General features: G+C 43.0%; 1 protein-coding gene across 2 annotated transcripts in view; it reads right to left on the bottom strand.

The window, feature by feature from the left end:
- Positions 1 to 23,232, bottom strand: part of snx7 (sorting nexin 7) — a 54,214-nt gene that overhangs the window by 1,507 nt on the left and 29,475 nt on the right. The window contains exons 8-9 of one of the 2 annotated variants that reach the window (XM_074622046.1): positions 19,006 to 19,158; positions 1 to 1,193 (exon numbers count right to left, since the gene is read on the bottom strand). The exon at positions 1 to 1,193 is cut by the window's left edge and continues 1,507 nt beyond it. In XM_074622046.1, coding sequence (XP_074478147.1) covers positions 1,113 to 1,193; positions 19,006 to 19,158 — 234 coding nt within the window. In that variant the 3' untranslated portion in view covers positions 1 to 1,112. The remainder of the gene's footprint in view (positions 1,194 to 19,005; positions 19,159 to 23,232) is intronic. The other variant, XM_074622047.1, reaches the window with a different exon arrangement.

The raw sequence follows: 23,232 nt of genomic DNA on the forward strand, positions 1-23,232 counted from the left end.
CCAGGAAGAGTGCCGGGCTTTGAAGCAAATGTTTGTAGCGGTCAACCGGCGGTACTACACCTTCCGTGTCCGTCACCTGATGCCATCGGGCCCAAAAAGACTTTTCCCTGTTGACTTAAATTGGGAAAGAGACGTGTACGTCGGGTGCTTTAGCACTCGAGCCGTTTTGGCTTCACGCTCCACTGAGCAACTCTCAAAGGAATGAACGGGAGCCTCCGACGCTTGATCCAGTTCTCTCTATACTTCCATGGTGGCAGTCATGATGACAGCTGGTCCAAATCTCTAAATGCAAAGGAAAGGTGCTTTAATGTTTCCTTTCTCATCTCCTTTAGCAGAGGATACACTGGACCATCCTTTACCAAATGAGATAACGCCATCCCACAATTCTCTTCCCAGCTGATAAAAAGGCCAGGAGTCGCTGGATGAAACACATCAGGTCAGATAAGGTCACATTTGTGCGTGGGACATAGCTATGTTAGCCAGCTAGCTAGCGTTGGGGACTTATATTGTGCGAGACGAGAGATGATTTAGACATCATGGACCTTGGCACGAGAGTTTACCACTCTTATTTTGTCGTATGCGTTTAACTTCCGGATGGTAAAGTTGGAACATTCCAACTAATGGCGTGAAGAGGGCCACCTGGTTGCATTATTAATTTTGGTCAACGGGACGCTGCTGTTCTTCAGCCATGATGAAGGGAAGTATGTAAATGTCCCTCTATCATCTACATAGAGTACAGTTACTGTATCTACCAAACATAATGCACAACAAAGCAGCAGAGTGGAGCCAGAAGAGGCAGCTTTTAACTTTTGGCAACGCACACGGAGGAGTGTAAACACCAGAATGTGGATATTTGGATCACAGTGTTGGTTCTTTGTGATGCACAGTCATCACTGGAATGGTGGGCTGGGATTAACTTCTTTGGCCAGACAGACAGAAAGAGAGAGAGAGAGAGAGAGAGAGAGAGACAGAGAGGCAGAGAGGCAGAGCGGGCTTGTTTTCGTACATGATGCGTGTTTTTGCATAAGAGGAGGTCGGTTCAGAGTCTTTATTTGGACGCGTTGGAGAGACAACAGAGTCCTCTGGGAAGACGTTTCCACCGTCTCCACACTTTAAGAGGCGTCGTCCCCGTCGGTCTGCTCGCTGGGCTCCACTCTCTGAGACAGGAGGAAGGACTCCCACACAGCCAGGCACTGGAAGAGAAGACGCACCACCATCATCATCATCATCTTCATCATTATATACTGGAGGTTCTGGTGGTTTCCTTTAAAGTCTGCAGTGTGCGCGAGATGAAGTGCTCATCAGTTGTCCAAAAAACACTTTCAGACTACGTTGACATCCGAAAAGTTCTGAAACTATTGGTCTTAAACATGTTCTGACGACATGTACAACCTATTTAGTTTGAAGCATTCTGAGGCCTTCACTCTCACCAAGGAGAAAAAACCTTTGAAACCCTATGGACTTTTTTTTTTTTTTACAGTTTTGAAACAGATTTTTTTAATGCCAGAATCAATATATTTGCGTCATTTTGAATTTATGTGGAGGTAGAAGGAAGTTACTGCTTTTATTGTTGTAATCTGAGTAACGTGACGTCATATCCGTTCCGTATCCGTCAACCAAAACAAACCACAGAAGGTATAAAACGTCGGAGGGTCAGCCTGGATACGACCTGCACCCTCCCATGTTAAATCCAGCGTGGTAAACACTACACATCCAGTAAAGGATGGAAACACTTTGGGTTTCACACATTGACAGAAAAAGCAGAGCTAGACATCACGGCTAAAGCTGCATGCTAACTCTGTCACGGACAGGAAACGTTATCGTATCGCCGTAACGTGGCGGTAAGAGTCGGCCGTCGCTCTCATCTCCGTGGTCAAATGGGCCGACGCTACAACTGTAGAGCACCCAGATACTGACATTTATGTTCTCTGCATTGAAACGGCCCCGATGGAGCTGACCATGGATGGATAAAGAGAACGGAGCTGAGGGGAGAGCTAGAGACCACCTTGGAGAAGTTAGAGGAAGTAGACACGTGGGACTACGTCCGCTTTTCAAAATAAGGTGTTAACAAAGGGAACTGTTTATACAAAATACATCTATGGTAATAAGATTGATTGGATTATATTCACCAGAAGTATAAAAAAATATTAAATGTCTCTTATAAATGAAAAAGAAAATACCACTAATCTGTGAGGGAAAAGTCTTTATTCTTTGATTTTTGGGTTGTTGGATAAAAAATGTAATAAATAATTCCTGACAATGATCCTGATATATTTGACTTCAGGACATCTCTGACTACATACATGCTGAAAATCAAACATTCTTACTGGATTCATTTTATTTTTTTTTCAAAGTAAAAGTCCCTAGAAGTGTATGATTCCACTTTTTCCCCATGGTCTAGTGATAAAAAAGTTTACAAAAAAACCCAATAAATCGTCATATCAGATCGAAAAAACCTTGTAGAATCGCAATACATATTGAATTGGCACCCAGGTATCGTAAGTATCGTTATAGAGTTTTTGCCCAATGATGCCAAAAACATTCTGCCTACTGCCGCTTTAAGTGAGCTAAAAATCACGAGTGAAAGGTTTGGCACAAAGTGCACTGGAGTAAGAGCCTGAAAATAGTGCCCCATCTTCTATGTATTGAATCCATTTAAATAAACTGCTTCATATTCACCATCCTACAGGTGGCTGATGCTTATGGACCTTGTTCATATTCATTTATTATATGTTGTCTCATCACATTATCACATTTTAGGCGAAGATGAAAATAAGTTTTCAAAATTGAGAATCATCACGGTTATTATTTGCATCATAATCCATACTTTTCTTTACTACTGTTCCACTGTTAGCATCATGTTTGTCATCCTCAGATATATAGCCGTGGTCTGTCAGTGTCTGAAAAGCTCTCCCAAGCCTCTCTCTCCTCTTTCTCTCCCTCTCTGCCTCTGACTCCCTCGCCATCTCATCAGTGAAGGCACATTATTGCACCGACAGAACCACGGAGAGAGTCCCATTGTGGATATGTGTGTGTGTGTGTGTGTGTGTGTGTGTGTGTGTGTGTGTGGTAGAAGACTAAAAGCAGTTATCTAGATAGCAGAGGCAGGAAGCCATGCAACCAGAAAGTGAAAATGACAGGCACACACTCAAAAGCTCATCTATGAACCGGGGTTCCACTCCGTCAGCACGCATCAATAAAGCACCGTCAGGTTTTCACAGGTAATAGCAGTTTGTCTGGAGGCGGCAGTAATTCACAACCTCCATTTAACAGCCAACAGCCAACAGCCAACAGCCAACAGCCAACAGCACCCCCCCCCTCATTCTGAGATGAGGAATACACCATTCTTATCTTCAGGTGATTACGGACTAAAGAAAACATACCTAATAGGGCTGTCAAAGTTAACGTGTTAACGCTGATGCGTTTCAACGCCACTAATTTCTTTAACGCATTAACTCAAATTGTGATTTTTAGGTTGTAGCGGCTCAGTTTTAAAGAGTGAAGATACTGGTATCACATGAAACTGGAAAAACCTGATGAATCCATCGGTACCAAGCATGTCATGCTAGCTTGTAACGTAGGAGGTTAATTAACGCTCCAAACTTGCTCTAAATGTTGGCGAGGAAAAACTGTCATGGCCATTTTCAAAGGGGTCCCTTGACCTCTGACCTCCAGATATGTGAATGTAAATGGGTTCTATGGGTACCCACGAGTCGGGTTGAATGTTGGACAAAACTATGTAAATGAAACCCAAGTTGTAATAAAGTGTTTATAATAGTATAGTAGGTTAACTGGCCTCGATGCATTATGAAAATCAATAAAACACATTTTAACTGAGCAGACATGAGCTCTGGTTTAAATCACCACATGTACAGTATACACTGTAGAATACACAGGAGCAGACACATTGAACACTAAATACATGCATCTATTGATGAAATGCACCAAGACACTGCAGCACGCACATACACACACATACACACACAGACACAGACAGGGTGTAGCAGACCGATCCAGCTGTAATTACAGGGTTCATTAGGAAGGCAGAGGCCTGAACAGCTGACAGCGATCCTCCAGGCTCCACTGGAGCTGAACAGGTAAACACTGAGAATCAGGACAAACACACACAGATGGCACGAGGCCACACGGCCACCTCTCTTACACACACTCACACACAAACTGAATAGATGTGGTGATCCATGTACATCTAGTTGAAATCAAGGCCTACTGCTGTATGTACGGTGTAGCTTTGTGTCCGTTACAGACTCACAGAGCGGCTCCCACTATGGAGCTGAATATGCTTCAGACTTCAGACTGCAGCATGACCTCCCTGACCTCTCTGACCTCCCTGACCTCTCTGCAACAACTTTGTCTTTTGCGTCTCTTCTTTTTGTCTTCGTAGTCTCAACACAGTGAATCATACTAACAGGAAAACGCAGCACGCTATCACACTGTCTCTCCTCAGAGGCATTTATGATGTTGTCCTCATTGTATAATGTTGTACTTGGTTGTTCACATGAAAAGTAGTTCAATGAAGAATGAGCTTAAAGGGCAGGTCCATTATTATTATTATTATTATTATTATTATTATTTTATCATTCTGTAGTTTCCCAGTGGAGTTCCTTATGTATTCAAAAATTAGGGCTGTCAGTCAATTCAAATATTTAATCACACATTTTTTTTTCTGTTCAAAATTAACCTTAAAGGGAGATTTGTCAAGTATTTAATACTCTTATCAACATGGGAGTGGACAAATATGCTGCTTTATGCAAATATATATATATATATATATATATATATATATATATATATGTATTATTGGAAATCAATGAACAACACAAAACAATGACAGATATTGTCCAGAAACCCTCACAGGTACTGCATTTAGCATAAAACAATATGCTCCAATCATAACATGGCAAACTGCAGCCAAACAAGCCATTTTCATTCACATATCTTGAGGTCAGGTAATGTGAAGTACATTGCTACCGGTGGTTTCACACTATTCCACCGATCAACACCGTCGTTGAAGCAGAAATGCAGCAAACCACTAGGAAATGCAGAGAAGAGGAAGACATGCAGTGTGTTTACATGCACTCCAGTAACTAGGTTACAGTGGGCTTCCTCCAGTAAGAGGATTTCTTAAACATCATGTTAACAAGAAACTCTTAAAGGTCCCATATTGTGCTCATTTTCAGGTTCATACTTGTATTTTGGGTTTCTACTAGAACATGTTTATATCCTGTAATGTTAAAAAAAAACTTTATTTTCCGCATGCTGTCTGCCTGAATATACCTGTATTCACCCTCTGTCTGAAATGCTCCGTTTTAGTGCATTTCAACGGAATTGCAAAAAAATTACGTTGCATGGCAACAGTTTGGGTCCATGTGTACTTCCTGTCAGCTGATGACATTCACATAAACTGCAACCAGGAATAAACTGGGCCACATTTATAATGTTTTCGTTGAAAACCGTGTAATGGTCTAAATATTGTATATTTGTGACATCACAAATGGACAGAAATCCTAACGACTTGTTTCAAGCGCACAGTTTCTGAATAGGGGCTGTGTGTATTTCTCTGTATATTGAGTGCTTCAATACTTTCACAGTATTTATAAAGCACTTAAACCTGCTTTATAATATAAAAGACATGAAAATCTTATTTTTTACAATATGGGACCTTTAAACCTTATGTAGATAGTTAGAACGATACATTAAACTGTTAGTGGAAGCACCGAGGGTGGCAGGAGGTTAATAGAAAAGCTGTCAAATCCTAAACTTTCAAGTGTAATCCGGCTACCATTGGTTTTAGTGTGCCATGATTGTATATTTGTTGAATCGGGGGATTTTCCATCTCATAATTTTGAGAGGTACTCGTCTCTGTTTGGCTCCAAAATGCTCATTCTGCACTATACTGTTGACACGTTCAGTCCAAACATACCAGCATCGCCCTTCAACCAGCTAGTCCAATTCTATGAAGACGGTCAAATGAATCCTGAAATATAAGCTCCATCCTTATATTTATATCAGTCCCCCAAGCAGTCCCTGTTGCTATGAGGTAACCATGGCAACACTGACAAGACTCCGTCTCTGCAAATTTATGGTGAAGGCAGAGCACTCAGCTCATCACAGAGCTGCATCTCAATGATGATCATCTGCAATCACTGCTGGATTTGGGAACACAAGCTTCATCGTGTTTGGGAAACTTCAATCAGTTACTCTCTCTCATATACTTCACTAATTCATGTGAATCATATTCTGGCTCTGTCCTGGTTGAACTGGACTTATGTTTGAATTTGATACATGAAAACAAGCATGGCGTGTTCTTCCTCTGTGTTTTCAACTTAATTCGTACTAATGAGCCACAACCTGACAAGCCATGACATCACATGTGTAGGCACTTAATCAATTTAATCAATCAAGCATTAATATCAGCTTTATGACTGCTGATTATTGGTTATGTGTTGAACATTTTCTGATGTTAACATCCCACAGATGCTCCTTGGATCGAGATCTGGAGAATTTGGAGGCCGAGTCAACACCTCCAACTCGTTGCCATCCACATGATGTAAAAGAAAACGTGATTCATCAGACCGGGCCACCTTCTTCCATCGCTCTGTGGTCCAGTTCTGATGCTCACGTGCCCATTGTAGGCGCTTTTGGCGGCGGAGACGGGTCATCGTGGTCACCCTGACCGGTCCCCATACGCAACAAACTGCTCCTCACTGTGTGTTCTGACACCTTTCTATTAGAACCAGCATTAACTTGTTCAGCAGTTTGAGCTCCAGTAGCTCTTCTATTGGATCAGACAACACGGGCCAGCCTTCGCTCCCCATGTGCATCAATGAGCTTCGGGTCTGACCCTGTCGCCGGTTCACCGGTTCTCCGTCCTTGGACCACTTTTGGTAGGTCCAGTTTATTCAATCTATTATAGGTCCTACTATTTGGCCCTCGTCAAAGTCCCTAGCATCCTTACGCTGGCCCATGTTTTCTGCTTCCAACACAAAGTTCAAAATGTTCACTTGCTGTCTAATATATCCCCCCCACTGCCAGGTGCCATGGTAACCAGATAATCAATGTTATTCACTTCACCTGTCAGTGGTCTGAATGTTACGGCTGATCGGTGTAAACATCCTAAATGGGCCCCTTTCTATTTCCTGTTGCCATGTTTGTTTATGCATTAGCTGCCAGGAAGTAAACTTGGATCAAAGCTGTTGCCCTGGCAACAGAGTGGCAATGGAAATGTCTACTAGACAATATTGTTATGCAGACTGCATGTAGACGTACTAATAGAACTGCAAAATATCCTCATTCTGCTCCGCCCACACAGTCATCTGATCCCAGGTCGGTTTAATACACCGTACTGAGAGGGTTATCATTCCTGACACTACACATACAAGATCTCAAGCACTGAGCAGGTTTGTCACATCCAAACATGAAATGCAGGTAATCGCCTCTCCAGTATGTAGTGTACCACTAAGGTACATTTTGAACTGTTAAAATAAAATGTGTGATTAAGATACTATTAAATCTTTTAATCGATAGACAGCCCTACTAAAAAACACATTCAAGAAACACATTGACTTCCAGATGAGGGAACAGGAAGTGCTAAAATGCGAACTCATTTCTGGGTTTCATGACTCCTTCCTGTAGCGCTCTAGAAATACCAGAAAATGACCATCAGTAGAGTCCAAGGTGACGTCTTCAAATGTCTTGTTCTATGATCAATAATACAAAAGCCAAAAATATTCAGTTTCTCAATCCTCACATTGGACAAGCTGAAACCATGAAATGTTTGGTTGATAAATGACTTCAACAATTAAGTGAATTATTTGAAATTCAGTTAATCAATTAACCAATCATCCCTTATGAAAAACTGACAAATTACACACTACAGTATCCCTCTTATGTTCAGTATTATCATGGTTTTCCCACCAATGGGCCTTATTCACTAATACAAATGTTCTTACTTTGCACACAAAATATATGCACATGCAACATTACCGTCAGATTCATGACACATGCGCGCTACCAAATTTGTTCTTACCCCTGTGCGTATGTTAATGAATCAGAACCCTGCCCGCTATTTGCAATCAGCATACTGTCACGCCCCCGTTTCTCTGTATAAGAAAGTAATTTTGTCTGGAGGTTTATCACAGAGAAGGAAGTGAAGTTGTTGTAAAAGAGAGAAGCAAAAAAAAAAAAAAAACTCCTGAAGAAATTGAGACAATAGTGTCGATTCTGGGGCTGCAATAACCGAGGTGGTGAATGAATGTTATGTCCCCTGAGAGACGGACTGTGGCTCAGGTAAAAAAAAAAAAATGGTTCGATATTAAAGTTGATGCGAAAAAAGAATAACAGAAGAAGAAGAAGGAAGCAGGTGGAGGAGGAGGAGGAGGAGGAGGATCGGCCCAAGATGAGAGACCCGCCGTAATAAATGAGGGTGAACGTGATGACATCCAGCTAGCACTTTCACCCAGACCAATGTTGTTTTAGGGTGATGGCATTATAAAATATGACAACAGACATTTGAAATATTCACTCAAAAAACTCAATAGAAGTTTCAAAATATATAATATATTCTAATTTTGAATTGATGATGAACACATTTTGCCGATGCGTTAGTAAATGAACGGTTTCAAACATTGCTTTCTATTAAAGCCATTCTTAATGAATGTGGGTTTAATATGAGATGCATTCGGTTAAAAGGTGTGTGTAGCATGAAGACAGCCGGCCAGGCCTTCATCAGTTGTGCGTGTGCATAGTCTGAGCCACTTCTACATTTGTTTCGCAGAGTAAGAACAAATTCAGGTGAGAACATATCGATGAATCCTGGATTTGTGCGTAAAACATTCGTACAGACGGTTTGAGCCCGGATGTGTGCGTACGGACTGTTTGTGAATGAAGCCGACTGTGTATCCGTCCTGTCTGCAGCCATCTCATCTATATGGTCCAACACTGGGAAGCAGAAGGGCAGTATACTGTGTGTGTGGATATGCAGAGGTCTAAAGGTACTCTAAGGTCAGATGTGAACTAGATGCTAACCCCTTCGGGGCGTTCATGCAGAGTTTAAACAGCTCACTAGGCTTCCTTTCACACGGTTTCTCTTGTAAATCCCGGGTCGCCCTTTTGTCTCCGCTGAATCATCGGATCTCCCCGTGAGCACAGAGCAGCCATCCACCCCATGAAGCCACTCACGCTGGGTGGAGATCAAAACACACTGACTACTGATTCTGAGGGGCAGAAAGACCACAGACAGGACGGACATCTGTAGAAACAGACTCTGCATCCATCTGTAGAATCCGTAGTAGGGATGCTCATTTTGAAACATATTCTTAACCGATAACTGACCCTCGTTAACCGATTATTAACCGTTAAGCGTTAACTTAGCAGCTATGATGCTGCGTGTAGTGTCGCGGACATGCAGCCGCTTTCCCAGTAAAAGTGGCGGTGAGTGTGAGGTTGTTGGTGGCGTTCTAGCTGTGATCGTAGGTGTAGCAGTGTGTGTACAGTTTATTTGTGGCTGAATAAATGCTATGAAACTACAACTCCTCCGCTCCGCTCAAGCGAGCCGGAGAGACCGGAGCCGACTTCCTGTATCCTGCAACTCCGGCTCTGCCTCTTAAGGTGGGCTGTTAAGGTGGACCAGCTTTTCTCCTTAAAGTGACGAGCCGCTCAGCTTTTCAATAAATTATAAATATTTCCTTTAAGCGATAGCGTTAAATTGGTTAAAATGCTTAATGTCGGTTAACGGTTAAACGGTTAATTATGAACATCCCTAATCTGTAGGCAATGCAAAGTTCTGTTTGTCGTCTGAGTAGTACCGACCAATCACGTTCAAGCAGGCTTTGGTTGAATGCAGGTAAACAGTCCGTGTGGAGAGCACAAGAGGCGGAACACACTGGCTGGAACGCAGTCTGGGAACCCGTCGGCTATCGTCTGACGATGATTTTGCTTTTCATTGCTTTAAGATGAGCTTGTAAACCGTCTGCTTCGCTCCAAACCAGTTAATAGAAATGTGCCTAATTCGCATTTCTTTTTTGCGACGATTCAAAAGTTTGCTTGACAGTTGGATGGAAACACGACTGCTGTGAGCTCCTTTCAACCTTCACATGAACACAGGTGTCCAGGAACGGCTGCTTACCATGCAACGCTGAGTTTCACCAGTTTAAACGTAGCCTAGCTTGAGCGTAATTTCTAACTTAAATTGGAGTTTACGAGCACTAACATTTTAATGGTTGCATCAGCTGAAAAAGTTCCGACGTATGCATAAGTTACAACTTAAATCTTACACCTAGCCCCTAGTAGGTGTAAAGTCCGCTGTAAAATAGCGGTTGGCATGGTGCATTGTTTTGAAAGGTCCTCAGTCCCGGTCGACAGTCGCACCGGGAGCAGGGGGCCGTCCCCGGCGGGGAGAGAGGGCGCAGCGAGCTCTTTGTCCACGGTGTCGGCGAGGTCCGAAGAGCCTGTCGCGGCACACCGCCTCGTATGCGGGACTCCCCAGCCTGCTGTGTGTCGCTCACACCCTCCAGCTGGCTGTTAACGAGGGTCTTTTCGCACAGAGAAGTACTTGTATCGGCACTCGGTATCGGCGAGTACCCAAATGTAAGTACTTGTACTCGGTCTGAAAAAAAGTGGTATCGGTGCATCCCTACTTTGGGTGAAGCCGTTGATAGTGGAGTAATGACTTTTCAATAAACCACTATGTGCTGAGGTACAGAGCCAAAGCAACAACAACAAAAGAGAAAATGGTCGTGTGAGGTAAGAGTAAGTTTGTCTCATCACCCACTTTCCCTCTCGTCCTCCCTGGCTGCTCCTCTGTCACTGTGTGTTAATGGTGCATGCATGTCAGAGGGGAATAACTGTCAGAAGGACCTGACAGTAAAAAGTGATGGTGCTGTTCAAGCAGTGAAAAATGTCTAAATCCCTCAAGATGTCTGAAGATGACTGAAGTTCTTCGTTGACAGAAGTGCTGCAAATGTTCATGATCCTGTAACTATTTTTGCTGATTAATCTCACAAAGATTAGTTTATAAAAATGACAGAAAATAGGGAAGAATTCCTATTAAAATGTCCTCTTGAACGTTGCATCTTTGAGTCTCTTGTCTCCTCTTCAGTCTCCTCTACCCTTCCCAACACTCCTCACTCACTCTGCCTTCTTTGTGCTCTTCGTGTCACCTTCTTCCCTCACATTCCTCCTCCCTCTTGTCTTCCCCCTCCACCCCAGCTAGGTGGTATGAAACCCTCCCAGGTGCAGGTGTCTTATTAGACCCTTATGGGCCTCCTTTCTGTGCTCCACTCCCAATAAATCATTCACAGGCCCCGTGGCTACAGTGGCCCACACCTGCACCTGAATAACAATAGGAGCACACAGCAGAGTGATCTCACACCTTTGGGATCCCTCTCAGTAGAGAGTTAGTGTTTGCTCACTGTGTGCTACGGGATGTCAGGGGAATAGAAGGCCTGAATGCATTTGAAATTCATTGCAACTGGTATCTGACCAACCATTACATTACATTTTAATATACCGTATACCAATGTTGGGATATATAATGACGCATTCTGTGATAGAAGATTGTCTTCATATTGACAACGTCTTAGTCTGGCTCTAAAGGATTCTGGGTTTTTCATCCCGACATGACTGGAAATGTCTATATCCATTTCATTACACCCCACATAACTCAAACTGAGTTGATAAGAACTCAATAAAAGGAAATGCAGCTTTTCATATGCAAAACTTCGGAATACATTTGGAAACACCAGGTATTATCCAGATGGAATAAATTCTCAGAGGATCCACAAGTGTGCCAAAACCCAGCAGGTATTTGCGGCTGTAATTAATACTAGTGGAAGGAGGTGGAACACCACCGACACACACACACACACACACACACACACACACACACACACACACACACACACACACACACACATGCTCTGGATGAAATCACTGAATATGCAATATTAAAATCATCCTACCAACCGTACAGAAGTAAATCCTGCCCGAATAGGGCTTGGAATTTGATTTCACAGACAAGATGTTGGGGCAAAACAGCATGGGATTTTAGGGTATTCACAATGGAATGATACCACAGTAAAGGATTCTCTCCGACCACCCGTCAAAGAAGAGTCTATTCAGTGCCTTAATCTGGTAGAACCCTGCTCTGGACAAGGTATGAAATCATCCTCCATGCACTGATGTTATACTTCACCAGCATATTTTACAAAAAGAGCTCGTCTGAGCAGTCATGCTCTGTATTAGCACTGCCCTGGTTCAAACACATCCACACCAGAGACATGCCCAGTAGAACCAGTCAATCTGACCCTAGTTTTACAGAACCTCTGTGTTTCTATTAGGGATGCACCGATATCACTTTCCCCAGTGACAGAGCAGTTCTCTTGGAGAGGCCACTGCTGCTTAATCGATGTCTTGTGTGGCTGAGCTGTGTCATATTGATGTACTGACTTGGCCGTACAAACATCTAATAATCTGAGTCATGGAACATTCTTTGTGTCCAACTAGCCGAAGTTGTTTTGCCTGCGTAAATAATGGGTTCTAACTGCCATCGATATGGACTCTGTACTTTGTGTTTTTCTTTCTTTCTGTCTCTCTTTAAAGGCTGGATTGATTAACAGTCTGCACTGGTTGGCAGTAACAAAAGGAGTGACAATAGACTTGGAAAGACAAGAGTCTGGTTCCAAGAAGCTGTCAGATAATCAGGAATCACTGAGTACTGACTTTACTACTCACACACACACACATCTATTCACAGAGGAACGAATGGCAAACAGGACCAGCAAAAAGGCATTATAGTAATACAGTTGACCATGGGGAGTTCTACCGAGCTTTCTTTACCAGACCCTACATTAAGCATGCAACTTTACACACGATAGAACTAGAACCTTTTGGCTATAAAGCACATTTTCAGTCTGTCATCGCTCTCATCAACCTAACAGCTAAACCAGAGTGAATATTGGACTTATATTCATCAAGTAGACACAAACATGACTACAAATGAATGCTAATCCTCTGAAACCACTAGATGCGTAACTAGGCAACTGTTTGCGAACACCTTCCCTATAACAACTTCATAAGAAGACATTTTGAAATGTCACAATCTGTCATCGTTTCTCAGACAAACAGAAGCACATGGCTACTTATTATGCAGAATGATGTCATGGCACAACTACTGTCGGACCTCGCGGTAGGATCATGGATGTATTAAGAGAACAGGATCCAGCGTTGGAGGCGGGGCCCCGGTCATTCCTATGAAAGTTGCTCAGTGGAGCATGAAGACAAATTGGCTCGACTTCCGCCTGGAAAAGTACCCGGATCTTGGGCACATGGAACATGCGCAGTAGCGTCCGCTCGGTCACATGACTCGGTCACGGGGTCCCAACGTCACGGCTTGCGCTCCAGCCTCGGTCTGGGTGTCATTTACATGAACGGAGGAAAGGAAATAACTCTGGATTCAGCTATTAGTGCGTTTTACAACATTAAAACCTAATGATGTAAATAAGGGCTATTAGAGTGTTCATACTGGGGAGTTGATTCACCTCAAAATAAATGATCCTCTGAGTTACAGACGTCTCTTTCCCAATGGAAGTCTATGGGAAAAAGGCTTTTTGGGCCAAATGGCATCACGTGACGGACAAGGAAGTTGCAGTACCGCCGTTTGGCCGCTACGAAAGTTGGGATCAACGACCGGCGCTCTTCCTGTGGGCTTGGGTAGGATACATCAAAGACGTCCATGTTGAAATGAAATGCGCAGCAGCACGCGCAGCAAGAAGCGCAGCAGCACGCCCAGCAACACGCCCAGCAACACGCCCAGCAGCACGCGCCGCAGCACGCGCCGCAGCACGCGCCGCAGCACGCGCCTCAGCACGCCCAGCAGGACGCGCAGTTCAGGGGTGCACGACCAAGCCACACGAAAGCCGTGATGATGTCATTTTCTGGCGTGCACCGACTTCAGTACGGCGAGCATAAACCTAGCTTTAGGCTGCAGCTCCAAGCACTGTTGTAGTTGAATGCTTTGAAATAGTTTGTGTGTTTATTTCCCAATATTATTATTATTATTATTAGGGCCCGAGCACGAAAGTGCCAGGACCCAACGGCGTCCTGGCACGAATTTTCGTGCGAGGAAACCTATTGTTTTTCTAAAGATTATTGTTATTATTATTTTTCCGGTTTTTGGAACCTTAGCCATCTCCAAAAACTCACCAAAAGTGGAATATGCGTCAGAACTGGTGGGAAATTCAATGTTCTGCAGTGACCCGGCTCGGGTGTCTCCAGGGGGCGAGATAGCGCCCCCTAATGTAGGCAGTTTTTCAGAGAAAGTTTCTTCGATCTTCACGAAATTCAAGTATGTCATAACTCACGCCCTCATACCTGGATTAAATATTTTTTAGATTTTTTCGGCCAACAGGAAGTCAGCCATGTTGGACTTCCTGCGTGATTTTAAAATATACGAACACATGTTTGAAGACTTTAGGATGCACAAAAAATTATGAAACTTTACACGCACATCCAAACTCGTAATTACTTTATTTTAGTGGTGAAATTTTGCTTGGGCGTGGCATGTTGGCTCTCTAGCGCCCCCATATGTCTTTTAGATATGGAACCTACCTTGAGGTACTCGAAAACTCATGAAAGTTGGCAATATGATGGACACCTGTGAACTTTATGTAAATGTACAGCCATTAGGTTCAGTGTGTTTAACGGGCTCTCTAGCGCCCCCTAACGCGTGGAAGGCCGTAGTTTGGTCAAAGTTGATCCGATATTCATGAAACTTGGTATGCATATCCCACTCATTATTTGAAACATATTCCTAATTGGGTTTCATTAGCTCCGCCCAACCGGAAGTCGGCCATATTGAATTTTGTGTTTTTCATGTCATTTATGTATTTTATGCATACTTTTACGAACTCCTCCTAGAGACTTCATCGGATTCGCGTAAAATTTGGCAGGTATAACCCTGGATCTACTGTGATTCTTAATGGTGAAGGAATGTTTGATCGCTCGAACGGTGATGTCGTACGTGATTTTTGATTGTTCGCCATGACACGAGAGGCTGTTGTTACTTGACTTTACCTAGTCCCATCTGCCCCAAACTACTCAAACTGGATAAGAGACCAGGCCTGAAGACATATATGTGCCATTATGAGTGAAAGTCATAGCGCCCCCTACAGGAAACAGGAAGTTGGTGTAAATTGACTATACATTGTCCAATCTTCCCCAAATTTGGTATGCATATCCCACTCATTATTTGAAACATATGCCTCATTGGGTTTCATTAGCTCCGCCCTTCAGGAAGTCGGCCATATTGAATTTTGTCGTTCTTCATGTCATTTATGTATTTTATGCATACTTTTACGAACTCCTCCTAGAGAGTTCATCGGATACGCGTGAAATTTGGGTGGTATAACCCTGGATCTACTGTGATTCTAAATTGCGAAGGAAATTTTGATCACTCAAACGATGATGTCGTACGGGAATTTTGATTGTTCGCCATGACACAAAAGGCTGTTGTTACTTGACTTTACCTAGTCCCATCTGCCCCAAACTACTCAAGCTGGATAAGAGACCAGGCCTGAAGACATATATGTGACATTAAAAGTGAAAATCATAGCGCCCCCTACAGGAAAAAGGAAATTCTTGTAAAATGATTATACATTATCCAATCTTCCCCAAATTACGTATGCACATCCTGCTCATTATTCCAGACATATTCCTAATTGGGTTTCATTAGCTCCGCCCACCCGGAAGTCGGCCATATTGGATTTTTTGCTTTTCATGTAATTTATGTATTTCATGCATACTTTTACAAACTACTCCTAGAGACTTCATCGGATTCGCGTGAAATTTGGGTGGTATAACCCTCAAACTATAGTGATACTAAATTGAGAAGGATTTTTTGATCGCTCGAACGGTGATGTCATACGTGAATTTTGAAAGTTCGCCTTAACACAGGAGGCTGTTGTTACTTGCCTTTACCTAGTCCCAGCTGCCCCAAACTTTTCATGCTTGATAATATTCCTGGCCTGAAGACATATACGTGCCACGACAGCGGGTACCCCGACGTGCGCGTTCCCCAGACGTGCCCGCGGGGGCGAGGGCCCGTTCATCGCTGCTTGCAGCTTTAATTATTATTATTATTATTAATGCTATTATTATGTTATTCATCTAAAAAAAGGGAAGCCATTCATGCATTATCTGTTCTTAACTTCTGAGTGCTCAAATTAGAACCTTTGAGGGTCATTGATATTTCTAAAGTAAGAGCTAAATGTATGTGTGGTATCAGAGAGCAGCCTCATCGGTCTGTATTGTTTTGTATGTTCATGGCCATATCCATAGATCCGGCACGATCAACGTTAGACAAATAGTTTCACCAGCTGTATTAGAAATGCTTTCACATTCAGAAGCCAAATGCCCTTTGGCTGCTTCTATATACACATGTGCACACACGCCAGTGCTGGTGTGTTGCTGGGTGATGAGGGGTTTAGTCAGGGCTGCTGCAGGGAGAGGCCAGGAGAGATGGCCTGCCCCCCCACACACAAACAGAGACAGCGAAGAGACAAGGACACACACACACACACCGTCTACCCAAATGGAAAGAAAGGTTGCCTGAATGAAAATTATGCTTTTTAGCAACACCAACTAATACTTATTTTGGCCTCTCACGGTATCAAAGTCGATACAGAACATCTCCATTTTACATAACGGAACCGGCCAAAAATCAAACAATAAATAAGTAAATGTTACATGTAGCAAAAATAATCCCAAAAATATATGTAGCCATTAATTAATTGATAAAATATATTGATATAAATTCCCTTAATTATTTACTCTTCTGTTTAATTTTCACTTTTATGTATTTATTTTGATTCATTTTTTAGTTCATTAATTCATTTTTGCATTTATGTATTTATTTATTTATTTATGGGTTTGAGGCCAGGTCACTGTGTAGGCCAGTCAACTTCTTCCACATCAAACTGGGAAAAGCATTTCTTTCTGGAAGCACACTGTTTTCTAAAACATAACTGTATGCTGGAGCATTGAGAACTAGAGGTGAAACTCTTTGTCTATTAATAGATAAAGTATTTGTTTGTTTTCCTGGCCTGAATGTCTCTGGGTTCTGGACTGTTGGTCAAACAAAAGAAGACTTTTAAAATCGGTCACTTTGGGCTCTGGGGGAATTGTGACACATTAACACATTGTCTAATTAGTTGTTTTGATAATCAGCAGACTTTAAGAGGCCTATAAGAGCTTCCACAGCTGTAAGAGCTGACAACCCTTCCACAGGCCGGCTGTGTGAGGAGGAATCAACGCAAAGTGCTGCTACCCTCTGCTGGCAGAGCTCCAGCCTCCAGCACCAAAACACAACCAGAGCGAACGGAAGCATATTTCTGTTCTTTACTGCATGCTTAGACTCCAGCATGACTAACTAAAGCTATAGAAGAGGAACTGATGGTAAACGGAACAGCTTCACGGTCTCATTCTCCTCCTGCTGTAATGCTTCCAACGAGCTCCATTGTTCTTTTTAAATGGCTAATTCCCTCCCGTCTCTGCTGCTCCTTAATCTGGATATCACACCGTCTCTTCTACAGTTTATTCTCTGTTCCACTCTCCTCTATCGATGCCATCCTCTCCTCTATCAACACCATCCTCTCCTCTATCAATACCATCCTCTCCTCTATCAATGCCATCCTCTCCTCTATCAATGCCATCCTCTCCTCTATCAATGCCATCCTCTCCTCTATCACTACCATCCTCTCCTCTATCAATACCATCCTCTCCTCTATCAATGCCATCCTCTCCTCTATCAATGCCATCCTCTCCTCTATCGATACCATCCTCTCCTCTATCAATACCATCCTCTCCTCTATCAATACCATCCTCTCCTCTATCAATGCCATCCTCTCCTCTATCAATGCCATCCTCTCCTCTATCACTACCATCCTCTCCTCTATCACTACCATACTCTCTTCTATCAATAACATCTTCTCCTTTATCGATACCATCCTCTCCTCTATCGATACCATCCTCTATCGATACCATCCTCTCCTCTATCAATACCATCCTCTCCTCTATCAATACCATCTTCTATCGATACCATCCTCTCCTCTATCGATATCCTCTCCTCTATCACTACAATCCTCTCCTCTATCACTACCATCCTCTCCTCTATCAATACCATCCTCTCCTCTATCAATACCATCCTCTCCTCTATCGATACCATCCTCTCTCACTACCGTCCTCTATCAATACCACCCTCTCCTCTATGGATACCATCCTCTATCGATACCATCCTCTCCTCTATCAATACCATCCTCTCTATCGATACCATCCTCTCCTCTATCAATACCATCCTCTCCTCTATGGATATCATCCTCTCCTCTATCGATACCATCCTCTCTCACTACCATCCTCTATCAATACCATCCTCCTCTATGGATACCATCCTCTATCGATACCATCCTCTATCGATACCATCCTCTCCTCTATCGATACCATCCTCTATCGATACCATCCTCTCCTCTATCAATACCATCCTCTCCTCTATCGATACCATCCTCTCCTCTATCGATACCATCCTCTCCTCTATCGATACATCCTCTCCTCTATCGATACCATCCTCTCCTCTATCGATACCATCCTCTCCTCTATCGATACCATCCTCTCCTCTATCGATACCATCCTCTCCTCTATCGATACCATCCTCTCCTCTATCGATACCATCCTCTCCTCTATCGATACCATCCTCTCCTCTATCAATACCATCCTCTCCTCTATCAATACCATCCTCTCCTCTATCAATACCATCCTCTCCTCTATCAATAACATCCTCTCCTCTATCAATACCATCCTCTCTATGGATAACATCCTCTCCTCTATCACTACCATCCTCTCCTCTATCACTACCAACCTCTCCTCTATCAATACCATCGTCTCCTTACAGTCTCACAGTGTGATTCCATCTATAAAGCGTCTCAATCTTGAGCTCACCTTCTCGTAGTACTCCACATTCTTCTCAGCGGTGGATAGAAAGGCTGATTTGAGGTCAGTCCTCATGCTGCTCTGCCAGCGGGACCAGTCTCCCTTCAAGGCGTTGTTGGCCTGCTCCACGCGGTCCGCCAGACCGTCCACCTCATCCTGCAGCTGCCAGTGAAACACACAGACCAACCAATGAACACTTACTGGGACAAACATCACATCATGTGTTTAGTAAAACTAACAGTCAGCTTTTCTGTTTACCAGCGTAAACAGCAGATGTCGGTTATTATCAGTCAACAGTAAGTCTCAAGTTTTAGTTATGAAGTCACAAGTCCAAGTTAAAGGGGAGCTCCTCCAATTTGTACACATGGAAGTGTGATCCAGGTGTTGGGGGAGTTCTACTGCATATGAAGCCTGTAGTGTCTCCATTGTTATGAAACAGTGGATCATTCCATTTGGGCTATATGGGAGTGCTGAATGTCGGATTCTATATAGAATGGCTTGGTTTCTCGCAATAAATCCTGATTATATAGCCTATTTTGGTATAAATATCAGCCTATTAATAATACTGCTAATACAAATATGAAGATAACTCATAAGCTTTCAATCAATCTCCTTAGTGTGTGTGAATAAATCACCTTGTAGACTAAGTTATTAGTTAAACTAGCAGGACCATGGGATAGATCGATAGATCGATAGATACTTTATTGATATCGAGGGAAATTCAAGAGCAGCATCTTGGCGATAGCCTCAGAAAGGTGAAATAACAACAACATAAGACTACGGTTTCAAAATCAAAGACTACATATTAGGGATGCTCATTTTGAAAAATGTTCTTAACCGATAACCGACCCTCGTTAACCGATTATTGACCGTTAACCGACAAGATTTGTGCCTCCCATGCAGCGGTGTACCAGCTGCAGGAGCACAACAGATATTGGTTGACGGGAGTCTCCAGTTCAGCGTCCGGGAGCGTTAACTTAGCAGCTACGATGCTGCGTGTAGTGTCGCGGACATGCAGCCACTTTCCCAGTAAAAGTCTCCACCGCACATTTAGTTTAGTTTAGCAGGTTGTCAGCTGTGTGTCTGCCCGGCGGAACTTTAGCGAGTTTCCAACAGTGTGTGTGTTTGTGCTACGTTAGCAGCTCTAGTATTTGCCGGAGGCTTCGTGCTCGCCGCCGCACACGTAGTCTGAGTAACTTAGCGAGTTTCCAACAGACCGTGTGTGTGTGTTGGCGGTGAGTGTGAGGTTGTTGGTGGTGTTCTAGCTGTGATCGTAGGTGTAGCAGTGTGTCTACAGTTTATTTGTCGGTGAATAAATGCTATGAAACTACAACTCCTCCACTCCGCTCAAGAGAGACAGAGACCGGAGACCTGTATTCTGCAACTCCGGCTCCGCCTCTTAAGGTGGGCTGTTAAGGTGGACCAGCTTTTCTCCTTAAAGAGACGGGCCGCTCCTCTGAGCCGCTCAGCTTTTGAGTTAATTATTAACATTTCTTTTAACCGTTAGCGTTAATCGGTTAAAATGCCTAATGTTGGTTAACAGTCAAACGGTTAATTATTGACATCCCTACTACATATATTAATCAGAGCACGCACATAAGAACGCAACATTATCAGAGCGCTAGACATTTCTTTAATCGATGAATCTCTAAAACCAACTATCAACTTTCCAAAAAGGCAAAATGCAAAAAAAAAGAAGACTAAATGCAAAAACCCTTCACTAAACTATTTAATTTAAACAAAAAAGTCCCATTAAGCCCCTTCAAATGAAGAATACTAGATAAATTATCCTGTGTCATCTTTATTTTTGGTTATTTCATTATTTCAGCATTTATCTATCCATTTATTTACGACTTCACATTAAGCCTTAAAGAATGTTGCTGAGTCAGCCCTTTGCTCTGATAGGAGTGCTAAATTTGACAAATAAACCCGGACAACAAAGTGAGAGCAAATGTTAAATATTTGATGTGGATGTGGATCGGTGCCACGTATAACAGCATCTAGAGCCTAATACAGTGTGCTAGCCAACTCAACAAGAAAACTACATACAGAACAATACTGAGCAGACACAGTATGATAGAACATACTGTAAAAATATGAATGAAGAGTACCTGAACATCTCTCTTTAAAGCTGCACTAGTCAATATCTTTCTATAATCAATGGATCAAATGACTGTGTGTGATGTGAACGCCGTCATGTTGGGCTAAAAGTAGAGTTCATACTGGACTCCACATTAATGTTGCTCTGTGTCCGCTGGATGTACAAATAAACAACTGTTTGCCAACACATTCTGTAATCAACCGAGAGGCAACCTCTGGGTCTGAGGAGTGAAGCCAAAGCAGAAGTATCTTAAACCTGCGTTCTCTCTACCAGCCAGCAGGGGGCGACTCCTCTGGTTGTATAGAAGTCTCTGAGAAAATGAGTCTACTTCTCACTTGATTTATTACCTCAGTAAACATTGTAAACATGAGTTTATGGTTTTAGTCGCTAGTTTCAAGTCTTCTTCAATAAAGCATGATGTTCATTTAGTAAATGAGCCATTAGGATTTCTGTCCATTTGTGATGTCACAAATCTACAATATTTAGACCATTACACGGTTTTAAACGTAAACATACTAAATGTGTCCCAGTTTATTTCCTGTTGCAGTGTATGTGAATGCCATCAGCTGACAGGAAGTAAACATGGACCCAAACTGTTGCCTAGCAATGCAATTCCATTGAAATGCACTAAAATGGAGCGTTTCAGACAGAGCATGAATACAGGTATATTCAGGCAGACAGAATGAGGAAAATAATGTATTTTTTTAATATTAAAGCATTTAAACATGTTCTAGTAGAAACCCAGGATACAAACATGAACCTGAAAATGAGCACGATATGTCCCCTTTAAACTATTTGCAGCAGTAAGCAGTCTCTGATGAGTCTGAATGCAGCCCTGCTCACCATTATAAAGAGATAAATGGTCTATTTTCAGTTGGCGTGGTCTTCCTCCTCCTCTCTGCTGCAGCTGAATAAGAGGAGGAAGTTGGGGAGTTGCATCTAAGTGGACATTATGGTTTTATTGCTCATAAGTTTAGTGGCCTCCAAATCATTAGAGCAGAATCAGATAACCAGCAGAGAATTACCGAACAAACAGCCACTGCATCAAGCTGCCTCTGTTATTATTAGGTATTATGTAATACCAACTATTAGGCGTTACGTCAGTATAAATAAATGAACAGTAAATTTAACCTGAGACTGTTTGAAGTGCACATCATATTACCTTTCCATCAGATGCCATCATGCTGCTGGATCCACTGAGCCTGAGCAGGGATTAGCGCTCTGACATTTAGACTGACAGAAGGAGTTCAATAAACAACGCATGCTAAACATGGGCTTACCCATACATACACACACACATACGAATATATAAACTGTTGGGGGGCTCAGTGGCCTGCTTGTTACCGCGGTGATATTGAACCAGCAGCCTTGTCAAGGCATGGCCAATCAGAGCTTGAGTTGTGAAGCAGTTTGTGCAGTCAGTGTAGTAACTGTATAATCTGACAGGCCTTCAGTAGACACTAAATCACTCTATGAATGTGAAAGTCATCATATAAGAACAAAGAACAAACCAAGTTATTTACACAGTAATAAACTGTTCACCATCTCGTCAGTAAATCAGACTCGTTTCCGGTGGGGGTTGGCCTCCGCCGGGGCTGCTCTTTGTCACCAATCCTGTTCGTGATATTCATGGACAGGATATCGAGGCGTAGTCGTACGGGGGAGGGTTTGCAGTTCGGTGTGCTGAGGATCTCATCGCTGCTTTTTGCAGATGATGTGGTCCTGTTGGCATCATCGGTCTGTGACCTCCAGCACTCAGTTCAAGTACCCCGGGGTCTTGTTCGCGAGTGAGGGGACTATGGAACGTGAGATTGGCCGGAGTCGGAGCAGTGGGGGGGGGTATTGCATTCGCTTTACCGCACCGTTGTGACGAAAAGAGAGCTGAGACGGAAGGAAAAGCTCTCGATCTACCGGTCAATCTTCGTTCCTACTCTCACATATGTCATGAGGGCTGGCTCATGACCCAAAGAACTAGATCGTGGATACAAGCGGCCAAAATGAGTTTCCTCAGGAGGGTGGCTGGCGTCTCCCTTAGAAATAAAGTGAGAAGCTCAGTCATCAGTGAGGGACTCGGAGTAGAGCCGCTACTACTTTGTGTTGAAAGGAGCCAGCTGTGGTTGTTCGGGCATCTGGTA

The sequence above is a fragment of the Sebastes fasciatus genome, chromosome 21, assembly GCF_043250625.1.
Source record: "Sebastes fasciatus isolate fSebFas1 chromosome 21, fSebFas1.pri, whole genome shotgun sequence".
Classification (NCBI taxonomy): Eukaryota; Metazoa; Chordata; class Actinopteri; order Perciformes; family Sebastidae; genus Sebastes; species Sebastes fasciatus.